Source organism: Ascaphus truei, chromosome 7 (assembly GCF_040206685.1).
Source record: "Ascaphus truei isolate aAscTru1 chromosome 7, aAscTru1.hap1, whole genome shotgun sequence".
In the NCBI taxonomy this organism is placed as follows: Eukaryota; Metazoa; Chordata; class Amphibia; order Anura; family Ascaphidae; genus Ascaphus; species Ascaphus truei.
Window position 1 is genome coordinate 35,840,740 of NC_134489.1, and position 23,090 is coordinate 35,863,829.

General features: G+C 47.4%; 1 protein-coding gene across 2 annotated transcripts in view; it reads right to left on the bottom strand.

The window, feature by feature from the left end:
- The window catches only part of INSRR (insulin receptor related receptor), a 52,065-nt gene that overhangs the window by 19,426 nt on the left and 9,549 nt on the right, over positions 1-23,090 (bottom strand). For both annotated transcript variants that reach the window (XM_075607666.1, XM_075607665.1), the window contains exons 2-8: positions 21,821-22,369; positions 9,812-10,124; positions 6,332-6,474; positions 5,879-6,023; positions 3,754-3,968; positions 2,440-2,566; positions 1,011-1,249 (exon numbers count right to left, since the gene is read on the bottom strand). In XM_075607666.1, coding sequence (XP_075463781.1) covers positions 1,011-1,249; positions 2,440-2,566; positions 3,754-3,968; positions 5,879-6,023; positions 6,332-6,474; positions 9,812-10,124; positions 21,821-22,369 — 1,731 coding nt within the window. The remainder of the gene's footprint in view (positions 1-1,010; positions 1,250-2,439; positions 2,567-3,753; positions 3,969-5,878; positions 6,024-6,331; positions 6,475-9,811; positions 10,125-21,820; positions 22,370-23,090) is intronic.

Genomic DNA, 23,090 nt, shown 5'->3' on the forward strand with positions numbered 1-23,090 from the left:
GGAGCCGCTCGTGTACGCAGAGATGTATATAGAAACTTGCAGGCACAATGAGATCCTGCCTAGAGGATCTCACAATCACATTTGGCACCGGCAGCACAGGAAATTAGAGTGACTTGTCCAAGGTGACAAGGAGCGCCAACCATGGGATTCCAACCTGGTTCCTCGGTTCTAAAGCAATGTTCTCACCACAAAACTGCTTCATTCCATGGTTCTAGAGCAAGCATTCATGCATACCAAGGTTTCTATGAAAACAACGTTTCATTCTGGGTGACTTTGCTGTCTGGCATCCGTACTATCTTCTATTGCACTTTGTTTTCATGTAAACTCTGGTGTTGCTGAACCGAACCTAATAATTATATGGCTGTTTTGGCTTCCCTGGTAGACCTTAGATGCCCCTCTAGTGTTATTTTACTTTGTGTGTGTTTTTTTTCTTTTTGGTGTTATGCATCACCTCGCCAGTTCTTCATGTTCTTTATTTATCCCAAAAGCATAGTCTGGTTGAGGAATCTTGAGGGCAGTTTGGGGCAACCTCTCTCCCCCTGCCTTATGTGAGAGCTAAATTAAGGACATCTTGAAATCCTTTCAGGGAATAGTGCCCATCAGACACCCTCCTGCCACATACGAGGCAGGCATCACTATGCCTGTTAACGCCCTTTCCATTGTTGCATTTTAACAGCCTGCCGAACATCATGGCGTAATTACCTTGTCCAAAGTCATATACTGTACTTAGTATCTTTTTGTATATTCATTTAACTTCTACTCCCAATGTATCCAAGTCTTGTGGATTGTTAGATCTGGGGGGACAAGCCCCCCCCCCTACCAATGTTAATGTTTTATGTCTAGGTATATTGTTGTCTATGTCCACATAATAATAGAATTAGAAGTTGGCTTCCCATTTGGCAGATCCCATGATAGGACAGAAGTGAGGAACCTCAAAGTTCTATCAATCCTATTACTGTCCCCAAAAAGTTGCACATTAAAACATTGACTTAGTTTCTTTTTGTTTCTACCTGCTGGCTTCGTCCGGATATAAACCACATCACTTTGGGCGCCAAAGTTCCGACCCTCCTCTGCAGTAGTCAGCGTGATGGCGCGAATGTAAATCGCATACTGAGTCCAGGGTTTGAGGTTCATTAGATTGACGCCTGGTTCTTGTTCATTATTCAGAGGCAACTCCACGTCTACCACATTCCAGCTGTTGGCCCCACAGGCATCTTGCCCCAGGTACTCGGTCACATTCTGGAATGGCCTGCCAGCAAGAAGGGGTTAGATGTACAACAGCAGTGCAGATACAATGCGGTATGCTCAGGCTCATACTGGTCCACTAGAAACCCGGCCGGGGGGAACACCAGCATCAGGTGGGTCATCAAGGTCCAAACTGACCAAGTCTCCCACAGTTACTGGGAGACTCCTGAAATCTTAGGTATATTTGGGAGACCTGCCAGACCCTACCATGGGTGTGAGTGTGGCTACAGGGAGAGTCAGTCTGCTCTGTGTGTACCAGAATACGTGTGTACAGTATCTGAGTCAGTCTGCCCTGTGTCTATCAGTGTATGTATATGCGTGCATGTATGTATGTATGTATGCATGCATGCATGCATTTTCAAGAAGGTGAAGAGTTTAAAGGCCATATTTTATGAGGTGTTAAGTTAAACGCTATTATTTACAAAAACAGAATGGAAAATTCATCGGGATTGATATAATCCCTTTTCCTATGGTCAATAAACAGTGCATACTTCTTATTCGGAGACTAGTGTTAACGGGTTACTTTCTCGCTTCCCATTGGAAGATCGTGTAGCCTTCTTTGGTTACTTTACTCACCTCTTTACACAGTATATATGGGGTTCGTAAAGTTCGTTATTCTGATCATACGTTGAGTAACCTAGAGTGATAGCATCTTACCCAATTCTCATATAGGGCATTCCTAGATTCGATCACTATTTCTAGTTTTGAGCATTAGATTAGTGCCACCTATTTGTTATTCCTACAACGCCATGCCCCCGTACATAGAGATTCTGCCCAGGTACTTTGCTCATGCAACCGAGAGTACGATGGAAAGCAGGTAGAATAATTTAGCACTTTCATCAGGTTTAAAACATTTACGTACTCCTATTATAAGTTTATGATTGATCCAGAACACCTACCATGATGTTCAAACACTAGGGTCACAAGTGCACTTAATTATCGTTTTAACACCCGTTATTTTAAATTGGATATCAAATACATTTATTTTAATTATTTCATCAGCAGGTGGGTGAGGGCCCAACATGGGTTTATTTCTCATTTAAATTTGTATCCACTACCTACCCACGGAGCAGCACCACCACCACACTATTTCATAGCTGATGCGGGGGTAATGTTAACAGTATCCAGAATTATTTAGCATGTACAGTACTTCCGTATTATCCCCCTCCAAACATCTCCAGCACCAGAGCTTACGATTCTTTGTAGTGAACGATGAAGCTCAGCAGGTCCCGGTAATCCGGAGGCTGATATCGCTCCCATTTCAGGATGATCCGGTCGGCTTCCGTCACGTTGCTGGCAAAACGCAGAGTATGGGTCTTACCTACAAAAAGAAATGCTGTATAGTTTGTGTTCTTCCTTCATTCACTCCTGTACATTAAAATGAACAATGTCGAGGATAGAAAGACTACAGCACAGGAAGTCTGCGGAAGGGCGGCTCAGCGAGCAAAGATACTGACTCTGATAGCGTTTGAATCAGGGGAACCTGGATCCAATCCCGGTGTCAGCTCCTTGTGACCTTGGGCAAGTCACTTTATCTCCCTGTGCCTCAGGCACCAAAAACATAGAGTGTAAGCTCATGTGCGCAGGGCCTGTGTCTGCAACATTCCTATGTGCTGCATATCGCGCGCTATAATTGGGAGGCGCTTTGATTCCCATGGGGAGAAAAACGCTATCTGGAATAAAGTTATTATTAAATCTGGGTATGTGACAATGGACATCGGAGAAGAGAGACATTTTCATCTTATGTCCGTGTGAATTCTCAGCTCCTTTCCACTTACGTTCACTTTTGGCCTACCAGGACCGGCCGCTTTCACACTTTGAGGGCTCTCCGTCACGCGCAATCACATGACTCTGCTTCGGCGAATGGCACCCTCACGAATGACGGAACGGAAAGGGAGTCGTCCTGCGCAGGATGCGATCTCCCGTAGAAAACCAAGCGGCCGTTTCATGAAGTAGCTACTAAGCCACAGGGTGGGCCCTGTTGTGCCAGACCCCATGACGTAGCCATGTCCCCGGGCACCCAAAAGGTTAAAGCAGCTACCCCACTACTCTTTTGACATGATGGGAATGGGGGGAGTGCCCTCGAGCTGGAGCTGCTATTTTCAGCTCCGCAGAACGCCCTGGTTCCAGAGACACTTAACGGTGAAGTTACAGGGGTTCAACCTCCCGCCAGGTAAAACAAAATAGTGGCCAAACCTTGGGCCAATAGGAAGCCTCAACATCAACAGTTGCATCTTGCAAGTGGACGGCCATTTAAATCCCTTTTAAGTTCCAGGAAGTAATACCAGTAACTTCAGCGGTAACTATTTCGGGGACTGGGGGATCCCTGGAGCCGAAAATAGTGGGGTTCAACTCTGGAGGTTTCAATCCTAGAACAAAAGGGGGTTTATTTTGTTAGGGGGGGGGGGGTTTGTTTTTAACTTCTTTGCTGCCAGAGAGGCTTTACATACATAGCGGTAATGGGTATAGATATAGATGGAGCATTGGAGTATGTAATTGGAGACTTACAGGAGGCCCGGTCCCCGTTGGTGCGAGGATTGATGTCAGCCTTGTTCTGCCTCCCTTTGGTGCCAGTTATCTCCTCCATATGGTAGATCTCGGACAGGCAGAGCTTGGGGTTGAAGGCGAAGTACAGCTTTCCGACGGGGATAGAGAGACTCTCGTGGCTCGGCTCCCAGAGCTGCTGGATGTTCTGGTTGTCTAGGACGTACAGAGTATAATTCCTGAGAAGGAAAGCAGGGAAGAGGTGTAACGGGCTTCACCACGGGGAGGGTTATCTCCCCTCTCGCCCACTTGAAAAGAATTTGCGTTCTTCCAAGCTCATATCATGACAGGAGGTACACTACATTTATTAGGGTGGCCAGGTGTCCAGTATTGAACCGGACTGTCCTGTATTTGGTCTCACTGTCCAATAAAAAATTAGAAGTAATACTGGGCATGTCTGTGTCCAGTATTACCTCTCTGGACATAGTGACCTGACCGGCTTGGGGGGAGGGGGGCTGCAGGATTTCCCCGAATAGGGAGAGAGCAGGTCTGCTGCTGGGGGTCTAGGCAGCTTCCTCCATCCTGATTTGCTGCATTACCCAGAAGCAGCCAATCAGAAAGATGTCAGGAGCTTGGAGGTGTGGCCAAGGAGAGGATGAAAAAACATGAAGCGGAGGGAGGCGAGGGGTGTGTGTGTCTCAAGCACATCTCACCTGTCACTATTGTGTCCAGTATTTTGGATAAGCCACCTGGCAACAACAATCAGTGTAGGATTTGCCGTGGTGGGGCAGGCAGGCTTATTATCTCTTGTCATTGTCTCACTAAATATTTGTGTCCCTCTGTCGCACTAAGAAACATGAAAGAATGAATACTACTGAATTGCTGGCCTTGGGTAGCACGTTAAATAGAGTAAGGAATGATTTGTAGGGCATTGAATGAAGGATTAGAAGTGCAAAGCTTGTGCAAAAGTTGGGCATGTACCAGGGTTTCCTGTAATACTGAATAAAAAATTGGCAAGTATTAAAAACCAATATGCAGATCATGTGATCCTAAATTCAGTTAATGTGATCCTAAATTCAAGTCATGTGACCCATTTTAGCAAAAGTCTCCTGAAAAATGGTGAAATGCAGGTGAATATTAGCAAAATATTTCACAAAGCTTTGAAAATATTTGCACATCTCTAGAGAGGTCAAGGCATGTTTATTATGATTGAGTTTTTGCTACTGCACTAAAGGGATCCAGGTAATAAATGTAATAAGATAAGCAAGGCTTTTGAACCTTTGAACTCGTCACAAAATGTGCGGCGGCGTGGACGGGCCCCTCTATTAATGCATTGCTAATTTGTTAAACCTTAGTTTATCACTCCGATGTGTGTAACATCAATACTTTCCAAATAAACTGGTAAGTGTTTATTTTATAAATGTTATAATAATACGACAGTGTAATTAATATTCATGACCTTTTTGAATGAGTAAATAAGTTAGCAAAATAAAATATAAAGATCTTAAAGAATAAAATGTTAGCCATTACCAAATTTGGTCTTAAATAAAAGGTTACACCTGCCAACTACAGTAACTCCAGGTTAGCATATAAAAAAATATTCCAGTCCTAGTTTTGCATTCCCAGCGCTGTAACAAGCTTTGGCATCACAGAGCAAAATTTGAAGAAAGACCGGACTGCATTCATAAAAGGTGCAATCCCCACCTAGGAGCAAAGTGAACTAATAGCAATGACATGGTTAATGGGTTATTTGAAAGAGAATGCAGACCAGTGCAATCATACACAGTAAAGCAGGGGTGCTAAAGTCCAGTTCTCAAGCGCCTCCCCCCCCCCCCCCCCCCCCCATAGTTCAGGTTTTCAGGATATCCCTGCTTCAGCATGTGGCTCAATCAGTCCCAGCGTCAGCACATGTGGCTCAATCAGTCCCAGCGTCAGCACATGTGGCTCAATCAGTCCCAGCGTCAGCACAGGTGGCTCAATCAGTCCAAGCGTCAGCACAGGTGGCTCAGAGGCTGTCTTAGACTGTGCTGAAGCTGGGATATCCTGAGAACCTGACCTTTTGAGGGGCTTGAGGGCAGGAGTTGAGCAGCCCTGCAGTAGAGCATTGTTCTACATCCACAGTCTGCACGTTTTCTGCCAAGAGTCTTACCCATCTACCATGGAGTCTCCCCGGATAAGTTTCAGGTTTTTAAAAAAGGACAAGGAGACGAGAGCAAAGGAGTGCTTGATCTTCAGGAAGCCTGTGATGGTCTCTATCAGCCCCAGGCTTCTCTGCAGCTCCGACGCCAGGTTATCTGAAAGCACAGACACGAGATGCTAATGATGCAACACGGACCATGCTCGTGGTGGGCAATACCAGTATGCTTGGGCTGAAAGAAGATGTAATCAGAGAAGTGCCCAATGCTCTTCAATATATTAGAATGAATAATATCCTTAGTCCACATTAACTGTATTTCCTTATACTAACCCTTGTCCTGCCTGAAGGGCTAGCAACATACAGTACATTGGATTGTCCCTGCCCAGATGAGCTTACAATCGATGTTTTGGGTGCCCAAGGTCACACGGAGCTGACACCGGGAATTGACTCTTGGGTAATACTCACAGCCTCTGCGGATGTTGATGATCAGGTTGCCTTCGATGTAAGTGCAGCCGGCCAGCTCCTTGGCTGCCTGGATGGAGTCTATGGCTTTGGTCCCCACCTTGCACTCCTTTGGACACAGCCCTTCACACTTATGACAGAAGATGCTACAGAGGGGGCACAAGGACAGAAGATACGACTCGCTGTCAGTGGTCCCCGACTACGACACATTGCAATGCATCAGCAGCAGTGTGACCATGTTCTACTATAGAACACAAGATTATTCTTTAACATAAGAGAAGATAATCTTTTCACATAAATACACGTTTCCATTAAAGGATGTCCACCAATAAAAAAAAGTAATGGTACTCCTGGTCTATAAATATAAGATAAATGGTACTTCTGATTTGTCACACCATGGCTACTAATAAAAACATACCTATATACAGGTGTGTATGGTGGTGAGGGGGTGTGGTGGTATGTGTGGTGGTGGTGGTATGTGTGGTGGGGGGGGGTGATGGGTGGGTGGTATGTGTGTAGTGGTGAGGTGTGGTGGGTGGTGTGGGGGGATGTGTGGTTGTGTGTGGTATAATGGGGTGGTTGTGTGTGTGTTGGGGGTGTGTGGTGGGGGGTTGGTGTGTGTGTTAAGTACTTTTGAAAAAAAAATTATATATATATATATATATATATATATATATACAGCTAAACCCCGTTATAACGCGCCTCGTTATACCGCGATTCGGTTATAACGCGGTTTTCCCGTGGCTCCCGTTTAAAAAAAAAAAAAAAAAAAAAAATTTTCAATTTTTTTTTTTTACATTTTTTTTTTGCACACTGCACACACTGCACACAGTCACTGCACACACACTGCTCATTGCTCACACTGCCACACTGCACACACACTGCTCATTGCTCACACTGCCACACTGCACACACACTGCTCATTGCTCACACTGACACACTGCACACACACTGCACACTGCACACACACTGCTCATTGCTCACACTGCACACACTGACACACTGCACACACACTGCACATTGCTCACACTGACACACTGCACACTGCACTGCACACTGCACTGCACACTGCTCACACTGACACACTGCACACTGCTCACACTGCACACACACTGCTCATTGCTGACGCTGCACACTGCACACTGCACACACACTGCTCATTGCTCACACTGCACACACTGCACGCACACTGCACACTGCTCATTGCTCACACTGCACACACTGACACACTGCACACACACTGCACACACACTGCACACTGCTCATTGCTCACACTGCCACACACTGCTCATTGCTCACACTGCACACACACTGCTCATTGCTGACACTGCACACACTGACACACTGCACACACACTGCACACTCACTGCTCATTGCTCACACTGCACACACTGACACACTGCACACACACTGCACACACACTGCTCATTGGACACACTGCACACACACTGCTCATTGGACACACTGCACACACACTGCACACTGCTCATTGCTCACACTGCACACACTGACACACTGCACACACACTGCACACACACTGCACACAATTATTATATAGAAATAAACAGACAACTGCACTTTAACAGATGTACAGTATTTTGCCTGTACAACGTCTTGTGACTTTTGTTTCACAAAGTTAAGGGGGTGGGAAGTCATTGTGCTGTGGGGGTTGGGGGGGTGGCGGGGCCCTGCGCTGCGGCTACGGCGAGCCCTGTACTGCGGCGGGGGGGGGGGTTAGCGGTCTGTGTGTGTGAGTGCGAGTGCCTGTCTGTGTGTGTGTGTGTGTGTGTGAGTGCGTGAGTGCCTGCATGTGTGTGCGCGCGTGTGTGTGTATGAGTGCGTGAGTGCCTGTGTGTGTGTGTGTGTGTGTGTGTGTGTGTGTGTGTGTGTGTGTGTGTGTGTATGTATGTATGTGTGTATGTATGAGTGCTCCAGCCCGAGTCCGTGGAGGGAGGGGGGGGGGGAGAGTAGCGGGTCCCTCCTGCAGCCAGTGGAGGGAGTGGGGGGAGAGTAGCAGCTCCCTCCTGCAGTCCGGGGAGGGGGGGGAGAGTAGCAGCTCCCTCCTGCAGTCCGGGGAGGGGGGGGAGAGTAGCAGCTCCCTCCTGCAGCCCGTGTAGGGAGGGGGGGGGGGGAGAGTAGCAGCTCCCTCCTGCAGTCCGTGGAGGGAGGGGGGGGAGAGTAGCGGGTCCCTCCGCTCAAGCCACGCCCCCCCTCCCTGTCAAACCTCCCACCTCCCGCTCCGGCTCTTACACTTACTTACACACACACTCAGACACTTACACACACTCACACACACTTACACACACTTAGACACTCACACTCACAGACACCCACGCACACTCACACACACCCACACACACCCACACACACCCACACACACCCACACTCACACACACTCACACACACACACACAGACACTCACACTCACTCACACACACTCACACACACTCACACACACACACTCACAGACACTTACAGACACTTACAGACACTTACAGACACTCACACACACTCACACACACTTACAGACACTCACAGACACTCACAGACACTCACACACACTTACACACACACACACACTCACAGACACTTACACACACTCACACCCACATACACACACCCATATACACACAAACACTTTCTCTCCCATATATACATACACACACACACTCTCTCACTCTACACAGACGGGGGGTGGGGTCGGAGCAGAGGAAAGGCCGCGACCAGCACCACCACCCGCTCCCCCCCCTCCTCCCGCGCAGGCAGCGGGAGCACCGGGGACAGCGGTGGGGAGAAGAAACCCCCCGCTACCACCTCCATGCAGGCAGCGGGATCTGAGGTAAGCGGCGACCTGAGGGACATCCCCGCTCCCATCTCCTGCCCCGCGGCCTGTCCCGCGGTGACAGGGGGAAGCGGGGACAGGAGGGACATCCCCGCTCCCATCTCCTGCCCCGCGGGCTGTCCCGCGGTGACAGGGGGAAGCGGGGACAGGAGGGACATCCCCGCTCCCATCTCCTGCCCCGCGGCCTGTCCCGCGGTGACAGGGGGAAGCGGGGACAGGAGGGACATCCCCGCTCCCATCTCCTGCCCCGCGGCCTGTCCCGCGGTGACAGGGGGAAGCGGGGACAGGAGGGACATCCCCGCTCCCATCTCCTGCCCCGCGGCCTGTCCCGCGGTGACAGGGGGAAGCGGGGACAGGAGGGACATCCCCGCTCCCATCTCCTGCCCCGCGGGCTGTCCCGCGGTGACAGGGGGAAGCGGGGACAGGAGGGACATGCCTGCTCCCATCTCCTGTCCCGCGGGATGAATATGCGCTAAAGCGCGGCGGCCATTTTTTTTTCTCGCGACCCCGTTAGTAACGCGGTGGTCTCGGGGTGGACCCCGAGACCCGCGTTATAACGGGGTTTAGCTGTGTATATATATATATATATATATATATATATATATATACACACACACACACACATATATATACAAACATACCTGCTTTCATTCCGTTTGTACCCTGATGGGCACTCTGGCAGACAGTGGCGCTCATAAATAACAAACTTGGAGGATTCACGGGGGTTTTCGGAGACCTTGCGCAGGCTGGCACAGTACTCCGCTGTCACGCAGTGCCAGCCTTCATACTCGTAGGTTTTGGGTGGGCAGGAGGCCAGACAGTGCCCGTTGAAGTAGAAGTTGCGGCAGGCCTCGCAGGCACGGCTATCTCTGGTCCAGCTGCAGCCCCCCAAACACTCATGGTGGCAACACTCGCCGCTACTGGAACATGCGATACCCTGATCACAATTACACACTGTGGGAACAAGAGAAATACAGCAACCAATCAGAAGGCTCAGTTCAGTTTGTTAAATTCTGGAATTAAAACCCAGTCACACTTAGATGCAAACCTGGGGAAGGACCCCTGAGGACTGACATTTCGGGACCCTGGAACCGTTTGGTATGGTTTAATAAAATCTATTTTACATGCTTCGGTGCTGGTTTCCATAGCCCCAATTGGGACTAGATGGAAATTTTCATTAGCCTTGGCATTTACCATGCATATAATGGCGTCTTAATGCCATCTTTACTAGATTAACTGGAGTGTGCTTACACCCTTGCTACTAGACAGACACACACACATACTGTATATATATACACACACACACACACACACACACACACACACACACACCTTTATTAAAAAATAGCTAGCTTTACCCTACCTGTCTCTCGAATTATCACCCTGTCTCCCTCCTGCCTTTTGCCTTTAAACTACTTGAATGCCTTGTATTCTCTCTCACCACCAACTCTCCCTAGACCCTCTACAATCTGGCTTCCATACTGCTCCATACTGCTTCCATACTGCTCACAGCCCTCACCACAATAACAAATGACCTCCATGCTGGAAAAGACAACGGTCATTACACTTTGTTCATATTACTCAACCTCACAGTGGCCTTTGATACTGTGGACCACCCCCTGCTCCTTCACATTCTCCATACTCTTGGTATCCGTAACAGATCTTTATCCTGGGTTTCTTCTTACCTCTCTCATCGTACTTTAAGTGTCTCGCTTGCTAACACCACCTCCTGCGTCACTCTCTCTGTGGGCGTACCCAAGGGATCTTTGTGGAACATCAACCCCACCCACTGGAATGTTAATGAGCCAAGAGGCCTTTGTATTCGCAGCTGCATTCTGCATCGCCCCAAAGGCGGACAGCCTCTGGCACAGCGGAGGGGCAGCTAAAGGGTGTGAGACGTTTGCTGCCATTCACTGATACTTGGTGATGTTAAAGCTTCTCTATTCAATCTGAAACTCACCATCCCTTTTATCCCCTGTACCTAATTTTCCAACACTATCTGTCCAGGGAATGTCTGTGGATTGAGTGTATAACCTCTGTTCGTTTAATGTAACCATGTATTGTTATAACTCTGTGCCCAGGATATACTTGAAAATTAGAGGTAACTGTCAATGTATTACTTCCTGCTAAAACATTTTTATAAATAAATAAAATACAATTTTTTTCTGGGATCTGTTCTCTTTTCACACTCTCTCTAGGTGACCTTATCTCATCTCTAGGGTTCAAATATCACCGCCTGCCCTCCTCCTCCTCCTCGGGCTCCTCCGCGGCGAGGCTGAGACGCTCCGGTGAGGAGGTGCTGTGCCTCTCGCGGGGAGAGGCGGAGACAGCCGGAGGAGCGCCCGCGGGGACTGGGAGCGGCCTGTGTGAGGGGAGAGCCGCGTGCTCTGTGTGTGTGTGTGGGGGGCGGGGGGGGGGTGAGTGGGTGGGGGGTGAGGGAGAGCGCCGGGTGAGGGAGTGGCCTATGGGAGGTGAGATTCCCCCGCTGTGTCCCGGGTGCTCGCTCCGCTCCCCCGCTGACTGTAGCGGCGCCGGGGGGGGGGGGGGGGGGGAGGAAAAAGCGCAGGAAAGCGGGAGACCAGGGGAGAGGAGGAGGTGCGCGCAGAGTGTGTGTTGTGTGTGTGTGTGTGTTTGGTGTTTGGTGTGTGGTGTGTGTGTGTGTGTCCGCCTCAGGCCAATGAGAGGTGTGCGGGGGCGGGCGGGCCAAGGGAGCAATCTCATTGTCCTGGCCCAAGGTCCAATCTGATTGCCGCTAGGGACACAGGGAGACACATACATACAGACAACGACACATAGGACACTTTCAGAAATATATAGTAGATATATAGATATATAGATATATATAGATATATATATATATATATATATATATACAGTACACATTTATCTTTATCCACAGCTCTTGTTGATACCCTGCTGGGTGTGTGTGTATATTATATATCCTCTACTTTTAGCTCTCAGACTTACAACTATAGCTGAGGCTGGAGCCCGAGTCCCTGTCTATAAATTTACTGGGCCACTCGTGGCTTACGGTCAGACAGCAGAAAGAACACAGACACAGTATCAGTGATATAACTAGTTTACTATTCTAACTGGTTCTGATCCCTTACGATCCTCAGATGAGGATCACTACAAACAATACATAGGTTAATATACAATCCCCAAATAGTGCTGCGCAGATGCGAGTCATTGTCAGTAGTGTAGTGGCCACCCAATCCTGCGTATCTTGGTTTGTGATGGTGCCAGCACTGCGTGGGAGCAGGTTGTGTACTGAACCGGTTGCAGGCCTGTTCTTCGAAAAGTGGGCTTCGGTACCACTGCGTATTTTATAGCCGTTGGAGAAGTGTTGGAATAGGTGAGGATATGGCAGGGAGTGCATGAGAGGCGCGAGCCGGAAAGCTTTGTCCTGGCTGTTCCCTTTGGGCACATGAGGACCTGACCATCTGCCTACTTCTCATGGAGCATGTGCAGCTACTAGAACAAGTAGCTCGTGCCAGCCGCATTGCTAGGCAGTATTTCTGGTGAAGAAGACAGCTGTGGTGTGGTCATAGTTCTACTGCATGTACAGAATATGTTAGACTAACAAAAGGTACCATATACCTTACATTCAATCTACAATTGTCCACGACCAAGATGAGCAGATCTTAGTTTACACCACAAGGCTACATTTAGGAGATCCATAAAGCACATGCATTTGGAGTGAGCGTTACTCAACTCAATGGAAGGCAAATGTCAGTTGTTCCCTAGGCCGATGGTTCTGAATGCGATAGGTTCCTCTTCGGCACTGAACTAGTCTACATGTATTTTATTAGGACAGAGCTTGGAATTAGGTGTTTAAACATTTACACAAGGTAAGCAAACGAGACGCAGGAGCCAGTGCCGTGGCAGTGAGGAATTGAAAGGCTGCGGTAATGAGAGGATGCCAGTGTCACCAGGAAAACACCAGGGCTGCAATGAGGCAGACAAGAAGGAAACAAAGCACATAGGATGCCAGCGAGACGAGTCACACGGGGGAATGAAAAGTGCACAGCCCTACAGAGCCACAGACACGGCACTGAGCCCTAAGGCAGCAAGTGTCCTGCTCTCTATTTACAAGCCAAACATCACCTATAAAAAAGGGTGTCCCAATCCAGAAAACAGAGGCTGCCAAAGGGAAGTGGTTTTGTAATTTAAGGCAGGAGGAGCGTGGCACGGCTCAGAACGCAACTCTTTGGGCAGAAGCTAGTGTTGTCGCCTTTTCTTTTTAAAATGTGAAACTAAACTAATCCTCTTCTTAATATGAGAACAATTGATAGCGCCCCCCGCTTTCCCCCCACCCACACGCGTGGGGTTTGAAAGCAGGATGCCCAGCATACCACAGACCACCAAGGCGACTGCAAGCTTCTTCCTGCACTCTGCGGGTCTTCTTCTGGCTTGGATTAAACTTTAATTCACCTCATTGCAAGGCTGAATCCTGAAGGTCGTTCCCATGACTATTGCTCAAAGCTTCACAATTACGTGACTAAAACTCCATGGAAAGAAGGCACAAAGAAGGCCTGGAGTCCTTTCTAGCAGACATTTAAAAATGTTAATTGTAGATGGTCAGACGTTTAAATGGGGCTGGAGAAGTAGCAAGGAGGTAGGAGTCCCTGGAAAACCACTCGAGCGCTGTACCCAGGACAGAGTTTGTATGCTCAGCATTGTACTTAAATCGCTGTATTATTATTATTATCATTGAGCTATTAGCTAAACATACAAGAAGAGATGGGAATATTTTGGGGGTGGATTTGGATCTTCCGCGTATTGGCCGGTTCCTTTAGTCTGTCTTTTTTTTATTTTATTTTTTTATACCCCCAAAATCCAATTCACGGATTCCACAAGGCGCTGGTGTTTAGGATTCCTAAAATCCACCAGCGGATTGCGGAATCCACGGATTGGAAAAATCCACCAGCAGACTGTATCCAATGGCGGTTTCCGAATAATCCGCACAGATTGAAACCGGAGCAAATCTGCCAACGGATTTGACACGGCGGAGTGGATTTTGAATGGAATGCTCGGGAAATCCCGCAAAACGGATTCTGACAGTGTCACCCCCATCTCCACATACAACACAACTAAATATCGGATCGAGGCCTTGAGCATCAATGTGTAGGCAAACTGAAGTATTTTCGTGTTGCATCTTAGGAACAATGTATCAAGACACTTCACTCCAATGTAATCATGTTCACCAGCTTTTGATTTCAATGGGCGAGTGACCAAAATGCTGTGATCTCATTGGTGGGGTTTTTCAGCTATGTCTGCTGAGTCAAAAAATTAAATAGTGACAAGTGCAAAAAAATTGTGAGGCGCGCCTTCAAGGAGGTGATGATAACAATAAACAATAAATAAATAATTTATAAAATATCCACATTCAAATCAGATTATGTGAAAGTGCTCATGTGTATATATAATGTGAATTGTGAAACGTCGCAGCTCAACCCTAAGAAGAGAAGGTCCAGATTCTCTTGCAGTAGACAGTCAGGGGTAGATTTTGGGGAGCGCAGATATCACCATATGTAGAAAAATTAAAATAATATATATATATATATATATAGTACAAAAAATTAATCAGGTCTTTCCAATAATAAAACTCCCGGGCTACAAGTCTATGTCAGGTGTGTCAAATGTAACCGGGTTTCTTACAACAACAAAATCTGTTGGTGCTATCAGAGTAACTTTCCTTTCCAATAATACACAGGCATCAGTGAGAGTTATTTAAAAATATCCATTGAAGAAGGATTTCCCAAGAACAGAGTGGGAAAAGCCTTTACCAAAAAATACTGTGTGTTTATGGATGGAAGTGCACGGAGAAGAATGAGTTAAGAGGAGAAAAAAAAGAGCGCACAATGCAATAGACAGAATTTCCAACTATCATTTTGGTAACAGTCTCATTTTGGTGTGGAGGGTTCTGGGAGATATTTACCTGCTTGCAGTCAGGAGGGTCTGCCAATCAGTCCTAGTTCAGGGGTGGGCAACTCCAGTCCTCAAGGGCCACCAACAGGTCAGGTGTTCAGGATATCCCTGCTTCAGAACAGGTGGCTCAATCAGCGGCCCAGGCAATATGACTGAGCCACCTGTGCTGAAGCTGGGATATCCTTAAAACCTGACCTGTTGGGGGGGGGAGAAGATAGTTGAGGACAGGAGTTCAGCAGCCCTGCTCTACGCAACACCAAGAATCAGGTGGAAATGTCTTCTAAGAAGACGGTCAATGAGGATGCCACTGAAATTTAGAGCAGGGGTGCGCAAACTGGGGGTGCGCAAACTTGGGGTACCCCCCCCCACCCAAATTCTCTGCGGGTGGTGTGGTGGTTACAGAGGCCCCGCACGCTTACCGAAGACATTTAAATTAAATGCTGGGGAAGCGGCAAAGGCCTCTGTAACTTCTCCATTCCTTGGTTCAGGCGGCTTCTGGTGACGCAGCGGCATCATATGACGTTGCCATGGCAACGTGACACGATGCCAGAGCCAAGGTAAGGAGTGGGGGTCCCAGGAGAGGGGGACAGCCGACAGAGGGGACGCAGGGGAAAAGATTGCGCTCCTCTGGGTTACAGTATATGGACTAGAGATACAGTCTCATGCAATAGCATGTACTCGGGTTGTTATACACTTACAGTGGTCAGTTAAGTAAAATCATAATGACCAAATTTCACAGCCGTTGTATAACTGCAGAGAATGTACAACCAGAATATACCTCCAGGATCTGGTTGGCCAACGCAGGGTGAAGTGCTGCAATGATTCCGAAGGCTGTAGTGATCAGGGCCACGGTATAACGCTGTTCATTGGAATACATATTAGTGGGGATTTTTAACCCTTTTGCTGCCAGAGGGGCCAGCAACGTTGCTGGTACCCCTGGCAGTGAAGGGGGTAAGTAGAGGCGAGTGTACCATTAAAGCAACAACAATCCACAATCCTTGAACTTCATGGAGCTTTAGATTTGCCTAATTACCCCTGTAAGCCCTTAGTAGAATGTATAGGTGCAGAATGCAAAGTGTCAGTGCAGGGCAGTATACAAGAGCAGAGTTTCCACACAGTAGGTTTGCCTCTACGCACGACCCTTTGTTCAGGATTGGATAGATGTGCTTTGTGGCACATGGTGGGCACCACACGTGGCAGCTTGGCATGTGATGTTGCAAGTTTCACTTTTACCAGTGTTTGCTGTGTAAACATGAAGTGAGAAAAGGATCTGCATGGGATACTACAGCAGCCAACATGCAAGCCTATTACAAGGGAAGTCCATCCTAAAGAAGTGTGTATGTGCGTATATGTATATGCTTATATGTATGTGCATACACATACATACACGTATACACATATATAAACAAACACACAGATTTCCTGACATGGAAAAGAGACTTTGCAGTATATTAAATAAGAGCCAATGTATCAAGGCAACTTTGGGGCAGATTTGCCGGCGTGCATTAGCTTTCTCCTTTGTGAGCGTTATTAGGAAGAGTTATAAACATATACGTTGAAATACGATCAGAACCCAAACCCCATACATTTTGTGTGTGTGTGTCAAAGGAGTGCTACTGGTTTAATAACCTAATGCAGGGGGGCGCAAACTTTTTTCTCTGCGCCCCCCTGACGGCTGTCCCCTCGCTCCCGCGCCCCCCCCAACCCCAACTTACCCGCGCTCCGGCGTAATGACGTCACGTTGCCATAGCAACGTGACGTCACATGACCTCGCAGCGTCATTTTGACGCCGCGTTGCCATGGCGACGCCGGGAGGAAGCCGCCGGAGCCACGGGTAAGTATGGTTTACAGAGGCCCTGCAGCTCCCCCGGCACTTAATTTAAGTGCCTTCGGGAAGCGCGCGGGGCCTCTGTAAACCCCGCGCCCCCCGTCGGCAGTCTCGCGCCCCCCCTGGGGGTCGCGCCCCACAGATTGCGCACCGCTGACCTAATGTATGCAACATAAAACCAAAAAGCACCAATACCACATCCAATCTGGCAAATGACATAGTTAAATACTATCTGTTTTTCTTCTCATAAGTAAGGGTAATTTTGTTAAATTCTTTGGCCAAACCACTATGAGCCTTCAAATGTTCTCTTCGCTATTGGAAGACAGTTAAAGAGCTGATGGAGAGAGGTGGAGAATATTTACAGGTAGTGTACGACCTGCGGTAAAGGGCTGACCGTGACGTGACCGCAGGCTTATAATGGTTTGGCCAAAAAATGTAACTAATTGACCCTTACTTATGAGAAGAAAAACAGATAGTATTTAACTATATAATTTGTCAGATTGGATGTAGTATTGGGGGAGGGGGTTCTTTTATTATAACGGGATGCATCCAATTCTATGTTTCTCTGTAAAAAAAAATAGGAGCATCTTGGGGGCAAAAAGGGCTCTAATTAAAAGTTCAGAATACTGTATAATGATGACATCCCAAGCCGTGTGATGAGTTTTGTCTCAACATCAACTAGCGAAAGATGAGCAGCTCAGGGACTGTAAATAAACGTGTGATACATTGCACTGTGCACTGACTGCGCTCAGGACTGCTACTGCACACTCCGGCAGCCCATCAAGTCCACTGCATCCGCTGAGCGATACTGCTCCATCTCCGCCTTTAAACCCATTCCATTTTCAATATGCCACGAAGAGCTGGAGAAGAGCTCAGACTCATTGAAATGAATGGGCAGAGGCTTCACAGTATATTGTGCCCCAAGTCATAAATACATGGTGTCAAGGGGTAAAACTAAACAGATTTCTGAGCTTTCAGGAATTATTCACCCAGGAATCCCTGAAACACAGTGCAGCTGCGACTGTATTATGGGCGATGTTGGAGGCAGCTGTAGTTTTGAAGATCCACCGCCCTCCTGGCACTTACATGTGGCGGCCGCTTCCTTCCTGCCGCCCTCCTCCCGCTTCCGAATCGCAGCGTCACACGCCGCCGCGGACATCACCCACGTGACATCACGTGGCGTCTCGTTGCCATGGTAACGCAACGGCACGAGGCCATTGGCAACACGACGCTGGGTGACGTTGCGTTGGTGACATCCGTGGCATCATTTGACGCTGGTATTCGGGAAAAAAGGAGGGCAGACACATGCAAGTCCCTTCCCATCACGCACGATAGGCCCGAGCGCGCGGCATCTGTATATGAGGGCCTAATGGGGAAATCCGTCACTGGTTGGAGGGAGGAGCACCTTTGCAGTCTGGCAACTGTCCTCTGCTATACTGTGATGTGGCTGCAGGCTTACAATACTTTGGCCAAAACATTGAACTGAATGTCCCTTGCTTATGAGAAGATAAACAGATAAGTACTGAACTTTATCATGTCGTCACATGAGGTCACAATGCTAGTAGCACTCTTATTGACACAATATATGCAATGTGGTGCATTTGGGTTCTGAGCTTATAGGGGCTGTGTGAGAGTGTCCTCTGCTGCCTCAGGACCGGCTCACACATGGCATAACTGCTTTTCATGATCACAGTTACTTACGGATGGCCTTTACCATTGGTGGAACCTAGTAGCTAAGGAATGTGAGGAGCGCAACAGCATTCCCTTGTAACCAAATGGTAGCTACACCACTTCTAATTCCAGCCCCAAGCTGCTAGAACAGAATAAACACCCAAAATTAAAAATGTAGGTTACGGGTAACTTTTAGCGGACCAACACTAACGTTCTTCATACATGAAATTATAGTCTACAGAGCTTTCGAAACCTCAAAGTGTGGGTTCTTCAAGCGTACACCTGAAGATGAAGCGTATGAGGTTTTGAAAGCTCAGAATCTTCAGAACCAATATGGCTACAAGAACTTTGAACTAGAAAATGTTATTAATGATAAACAACTTTATTTCAGATATCGCTTTTCTCCGAATGGGACTCAAAGTGCTTCGCAATTAGAATTTAATGTGCGGGGCGCAGGGCTGTATATAGAATTTTACAGGCACAGTACCTGCCCCAAAAGCTTACAATCTATATTTGGTGCCTGAGGCACAGGCCGATAAAGTGATTTGGCAACGGTCAGAGGAAGCAGACACAGGGATTTGAACCGTGTCATGAATTTGACCTTTACTCACTGAACCACTTCTTCAAATAAATCCAAATGATAGAGATTTCACTTCATCTCCTCCAATCAGAGAGGTAATTAATTGCAAGTTGATGCCAGGTGCTGATGGGATTAATACCCACGTCACAGTAATGCCATGGCTGTGATACACCAGCCCTGTAAAAGAAGCAGCAGAGCAGTGAAAGGAGGCGAGACGCAGAGATAAGCCATCAGTATTTATCCTTCAGCTTTCATTGCTCTGCTACATGTTTACAGCAAACAGTGGCCAGCATGTACCCAGTGTTCAGTGTAAACAGTCACAGCCACAACACATGTGCAGAGCTGCTTTCCCTGCAGCCCAGAGGAAGATACAAGAAGGGTCCGATTACTCAGACGTTCTTCATTGTCCAGAAGCTGGTATGCAGGGGAAGTTACAGTTCTTATTAACCCCTATGTGCAATAAAATGCAGCAGCACAGGGGGTCCCTGGCAGACGTATTTTGCATTTGCTGTGCTTGCCGACTGACTGCTTTGCTCTTTAGTAGAAAATAGCAGAGATATTGCAAGTCAATGGAACAGTTTGCCGGTTGGAAAATAATAAATCTATTTTTCATATATTCTATGTACTGTACATAGATTATTTTTTTTCTGGTACCCATAGAAATTACAACTGAATTTTTAATGCGCGAGACAAATGATCTTGCTGGATAACAAGCAGGGCCGGCCCGTCCATTAGGCAAACCTAGGTGGCCAACTAGGGGGGCACAAAGGCCCTAGGGGCGCAGTGGGAGTGGAGAGGCACATGAGTCAGGGAGCGGAGCGGCAGTAGAAGCCGATGTCAGCGGAGTGAAGACGTTGAGACAGGGGGCGGCGGTGGCTTGGCTGTGGCAGTCGAAGACATCCGATCGGAGCAAGAGCACAGGAGAGGTAGGTGCTGTAACACTGGTGCCGGTCAACTTCCGGTGTTACAGCACCTACCTCCCCTGCTCCGATCGGATGTCTTCGCCTGCCACAGACAAGCCACCCTCTACCAGTCTTCCCTCCGCTGACATCGTCTTCTACTGCCGCTCTTTGCAATATTTCTAGGCTGGGTAGGTTTACCAGATCACATTTTAAGTTATGGTGGGTGAAAAAGGCAACAAAAAACCTTCACCGTTGGCATACAGTATAGCCAATAAAGTATATCCCTTGTGAGCACATTCACATGTCTTAGACAGGCCTGCAACCCTGCCTTTCACCATTATGTGAATGTGCTCACAAGTGATATTTTTTATTGGCTATACTGTATGCCAACGGTGGAGGTTTTTTGTTGCCCTTTTCACCCACCATAACTTAAAATGTGATCTGGTAAACCTACCCAGCCTAGAAATATTGCAAAGCAATTATAAACCAACCTCACACTGATGATACCCATCAAGGTTGAAACATGTCTGTGAGGGGTCTGTACTTGCTTTGCTAGTCCCATGCTGTGCTTAAAAGCTGTGTGTATGGCGATGCATCAGCTTAAATAGGCTCCATGTGAATGGATATTCCAGGCAAAAGGTGACACATTGTGTGCTCATTTGCATGTCATTTCCCAGAATCCCTTGCTGCAGTGGGAGCACTGTATGCTAGGTGATAATGGTTGAAAGGCAGGGTGCAGACCTGTCTAAGACATGTGAATGTGCTCACAAATTATATTCTTTATTGGCTATATGCTAACGGTGGAGGTTTTTTGTTGCCTTTTTCACCCACCATAACTTCAAATGTAATGGTGTTTATGTGTATGTATATATATGTGTAGATATATATAGATACAGTATATCTCCCCCAATGTTCTAGAAGCAGGTTCTTCAGAGTTAAGACTGGGGCCTCACCGTGAGTCCTGTAAATAGGTTTGTGTGTATAGCCAAGTGTATTAAGATGTGACCTGTCACCCTTTTGGTGTTTTCAGTTATGGAACGTTCCTTTAAGTAAGCGCTAGTAGTAATGGTCCTAGATTGTTCCCACTATTGAAGAGGAGGACGCATGTTTTTAGTAAGGAGTTCACAGTGTTAGTAACTCTGGAGTGTGTTTGGATCGGCCCAACCGGAAGGTCCCTAGTGCAGTCCTGGTATGGAAGAAGTATGCAGTACACAGTAGTGAGTTCATAATTCAGCAACCCGAAGTGTATTCCAGAGAGGTCCATGTGACATGGGGCATCACTAACTCTATGCAAGAGACTATCAACTTAACCCTTCAAGCAGGTAACAAGCCAAGTACCTATTTAGCATAGGAGTGAGAGCTGCAAAGGAGATGAAGTTCAGAGTATTATGTTTTGCCACTAGTTTCTGTGAAGCGTAATCTATGTCAATACCTGTGGAGCCTTCTAGACGGACGCCCAATAAAGAACCTTTTAAGTTTTACAAAAGTTCCTGGTGCCCACCCGTTTTCTACCTACTTATTCACGCCAGCCCACACCTACCCAACACCCTGGAGAAGGTCTGAGAGACTGAGCAATGCAATGTATATAGTCAACCTGATGTAAAATCCTTTGGAGCCGGGTAGGGACTTTTACATGCAGAATAAGAAGGTGGCCCAGCAGACACATGCACCAATATGTCCAGCCCCCCAGGTAAAAAACATGTAATAAAATACAGTGCTTTTGCAGGTGGACTCTAACCTTTCTGACAATAACTGGACGTCCAGCAGCGAGATTCCAGCACTCCGTTAAAAGCGGTCTGCACGCAGGAGTCTTCTGAATCCAGGATTCCAGGGCAGACATCGGCACACTCCTCCGCTGGCTTGTTCCCCACTATGTAGTTGTTTTCCACCGACTCCAACAGCATGGCCCAGTCTATGGTGAAAATGTGACATAGCTCCTGGTTGCGTTCGATACGCACCGCCCCATTCAGTACGTTGGTGAGGCTGTGGAGACCAATGTCCCTTAAGTGGGGCATCTCAAAGATCACCAGGGCGTAGTGGAAGAAGAGGTCGATGCCTCGGATGACGGAGAGGTTGGGGAAGAGGTCCCGTAGGCTCTCCAAGCCGTAGATGCGGAAGAGGAGGAGGTATTCCGTGATCATGGTGAGGCGGGGGAAGCTAAGGCCACGGAAGTCCTCTGCTTTAGTGCTGAACATGAGCAGGATCTGCAGGTTACCCTGGATAATTGTGCAGTTCTCCAGTTTCTGGAGCTGGGAGACATCATTCCGGATGTCCATGCTGCCGCAAACTACAGTAGGAAAGAAGTGGGACAGGGGCAGAGGGGGGCAGAGAGAGAAGAGAGAGAGAGAATCATTATAATGAAACAGTCTAGAAAAATTCCAATTACCTTTACACAAGGGAAAAAATGATTTTATTGTTTAATAAATTTCTTTTACTTTTCTTTTTTTTTGTCCTAACTCACTGTGAAATACTCCAAAAATTCAATTTTGGAAAAATACTGATTTTAAATCATTTAAATGGGGTCACACAAATATGGCTGCCATTGACAATGTTCTAAGACAAGCATCACAATTCAGCCTATATCACAGCAACTTTTGTGTTATTAAAGGATTTTTTTACCGCATTTAGGTATGATCCCTAAATATCCCTCTAAAGAAAGCAGCATGTGTGTGATATAGATATATAGATAGAGATTATACATATATATAATTTGTCATAATATTAATGGGCCAAAAGGAGTTCTTCACAAATTAAATCATGGTGTACAGAGCTTTCCAAACCACACAGGTCTCTTCTTCAATGTAGTCACGCTGAATGTACAAACCGAGTCAAAGCAAAGACGAGGGGACATTTGTGATGAAGCCCAATGGGAAGGGTCCAGTTGTAGATGCCCCGGAGGGAAAGACGGCTGTGAAATTCTACCGGAGGCGTGGAATTGAACTCAAACGCTTGAGTGTTGCAGAGCTGCACACTAACCGCCGCTACAGTACAGCACCGCGCCTCTTATT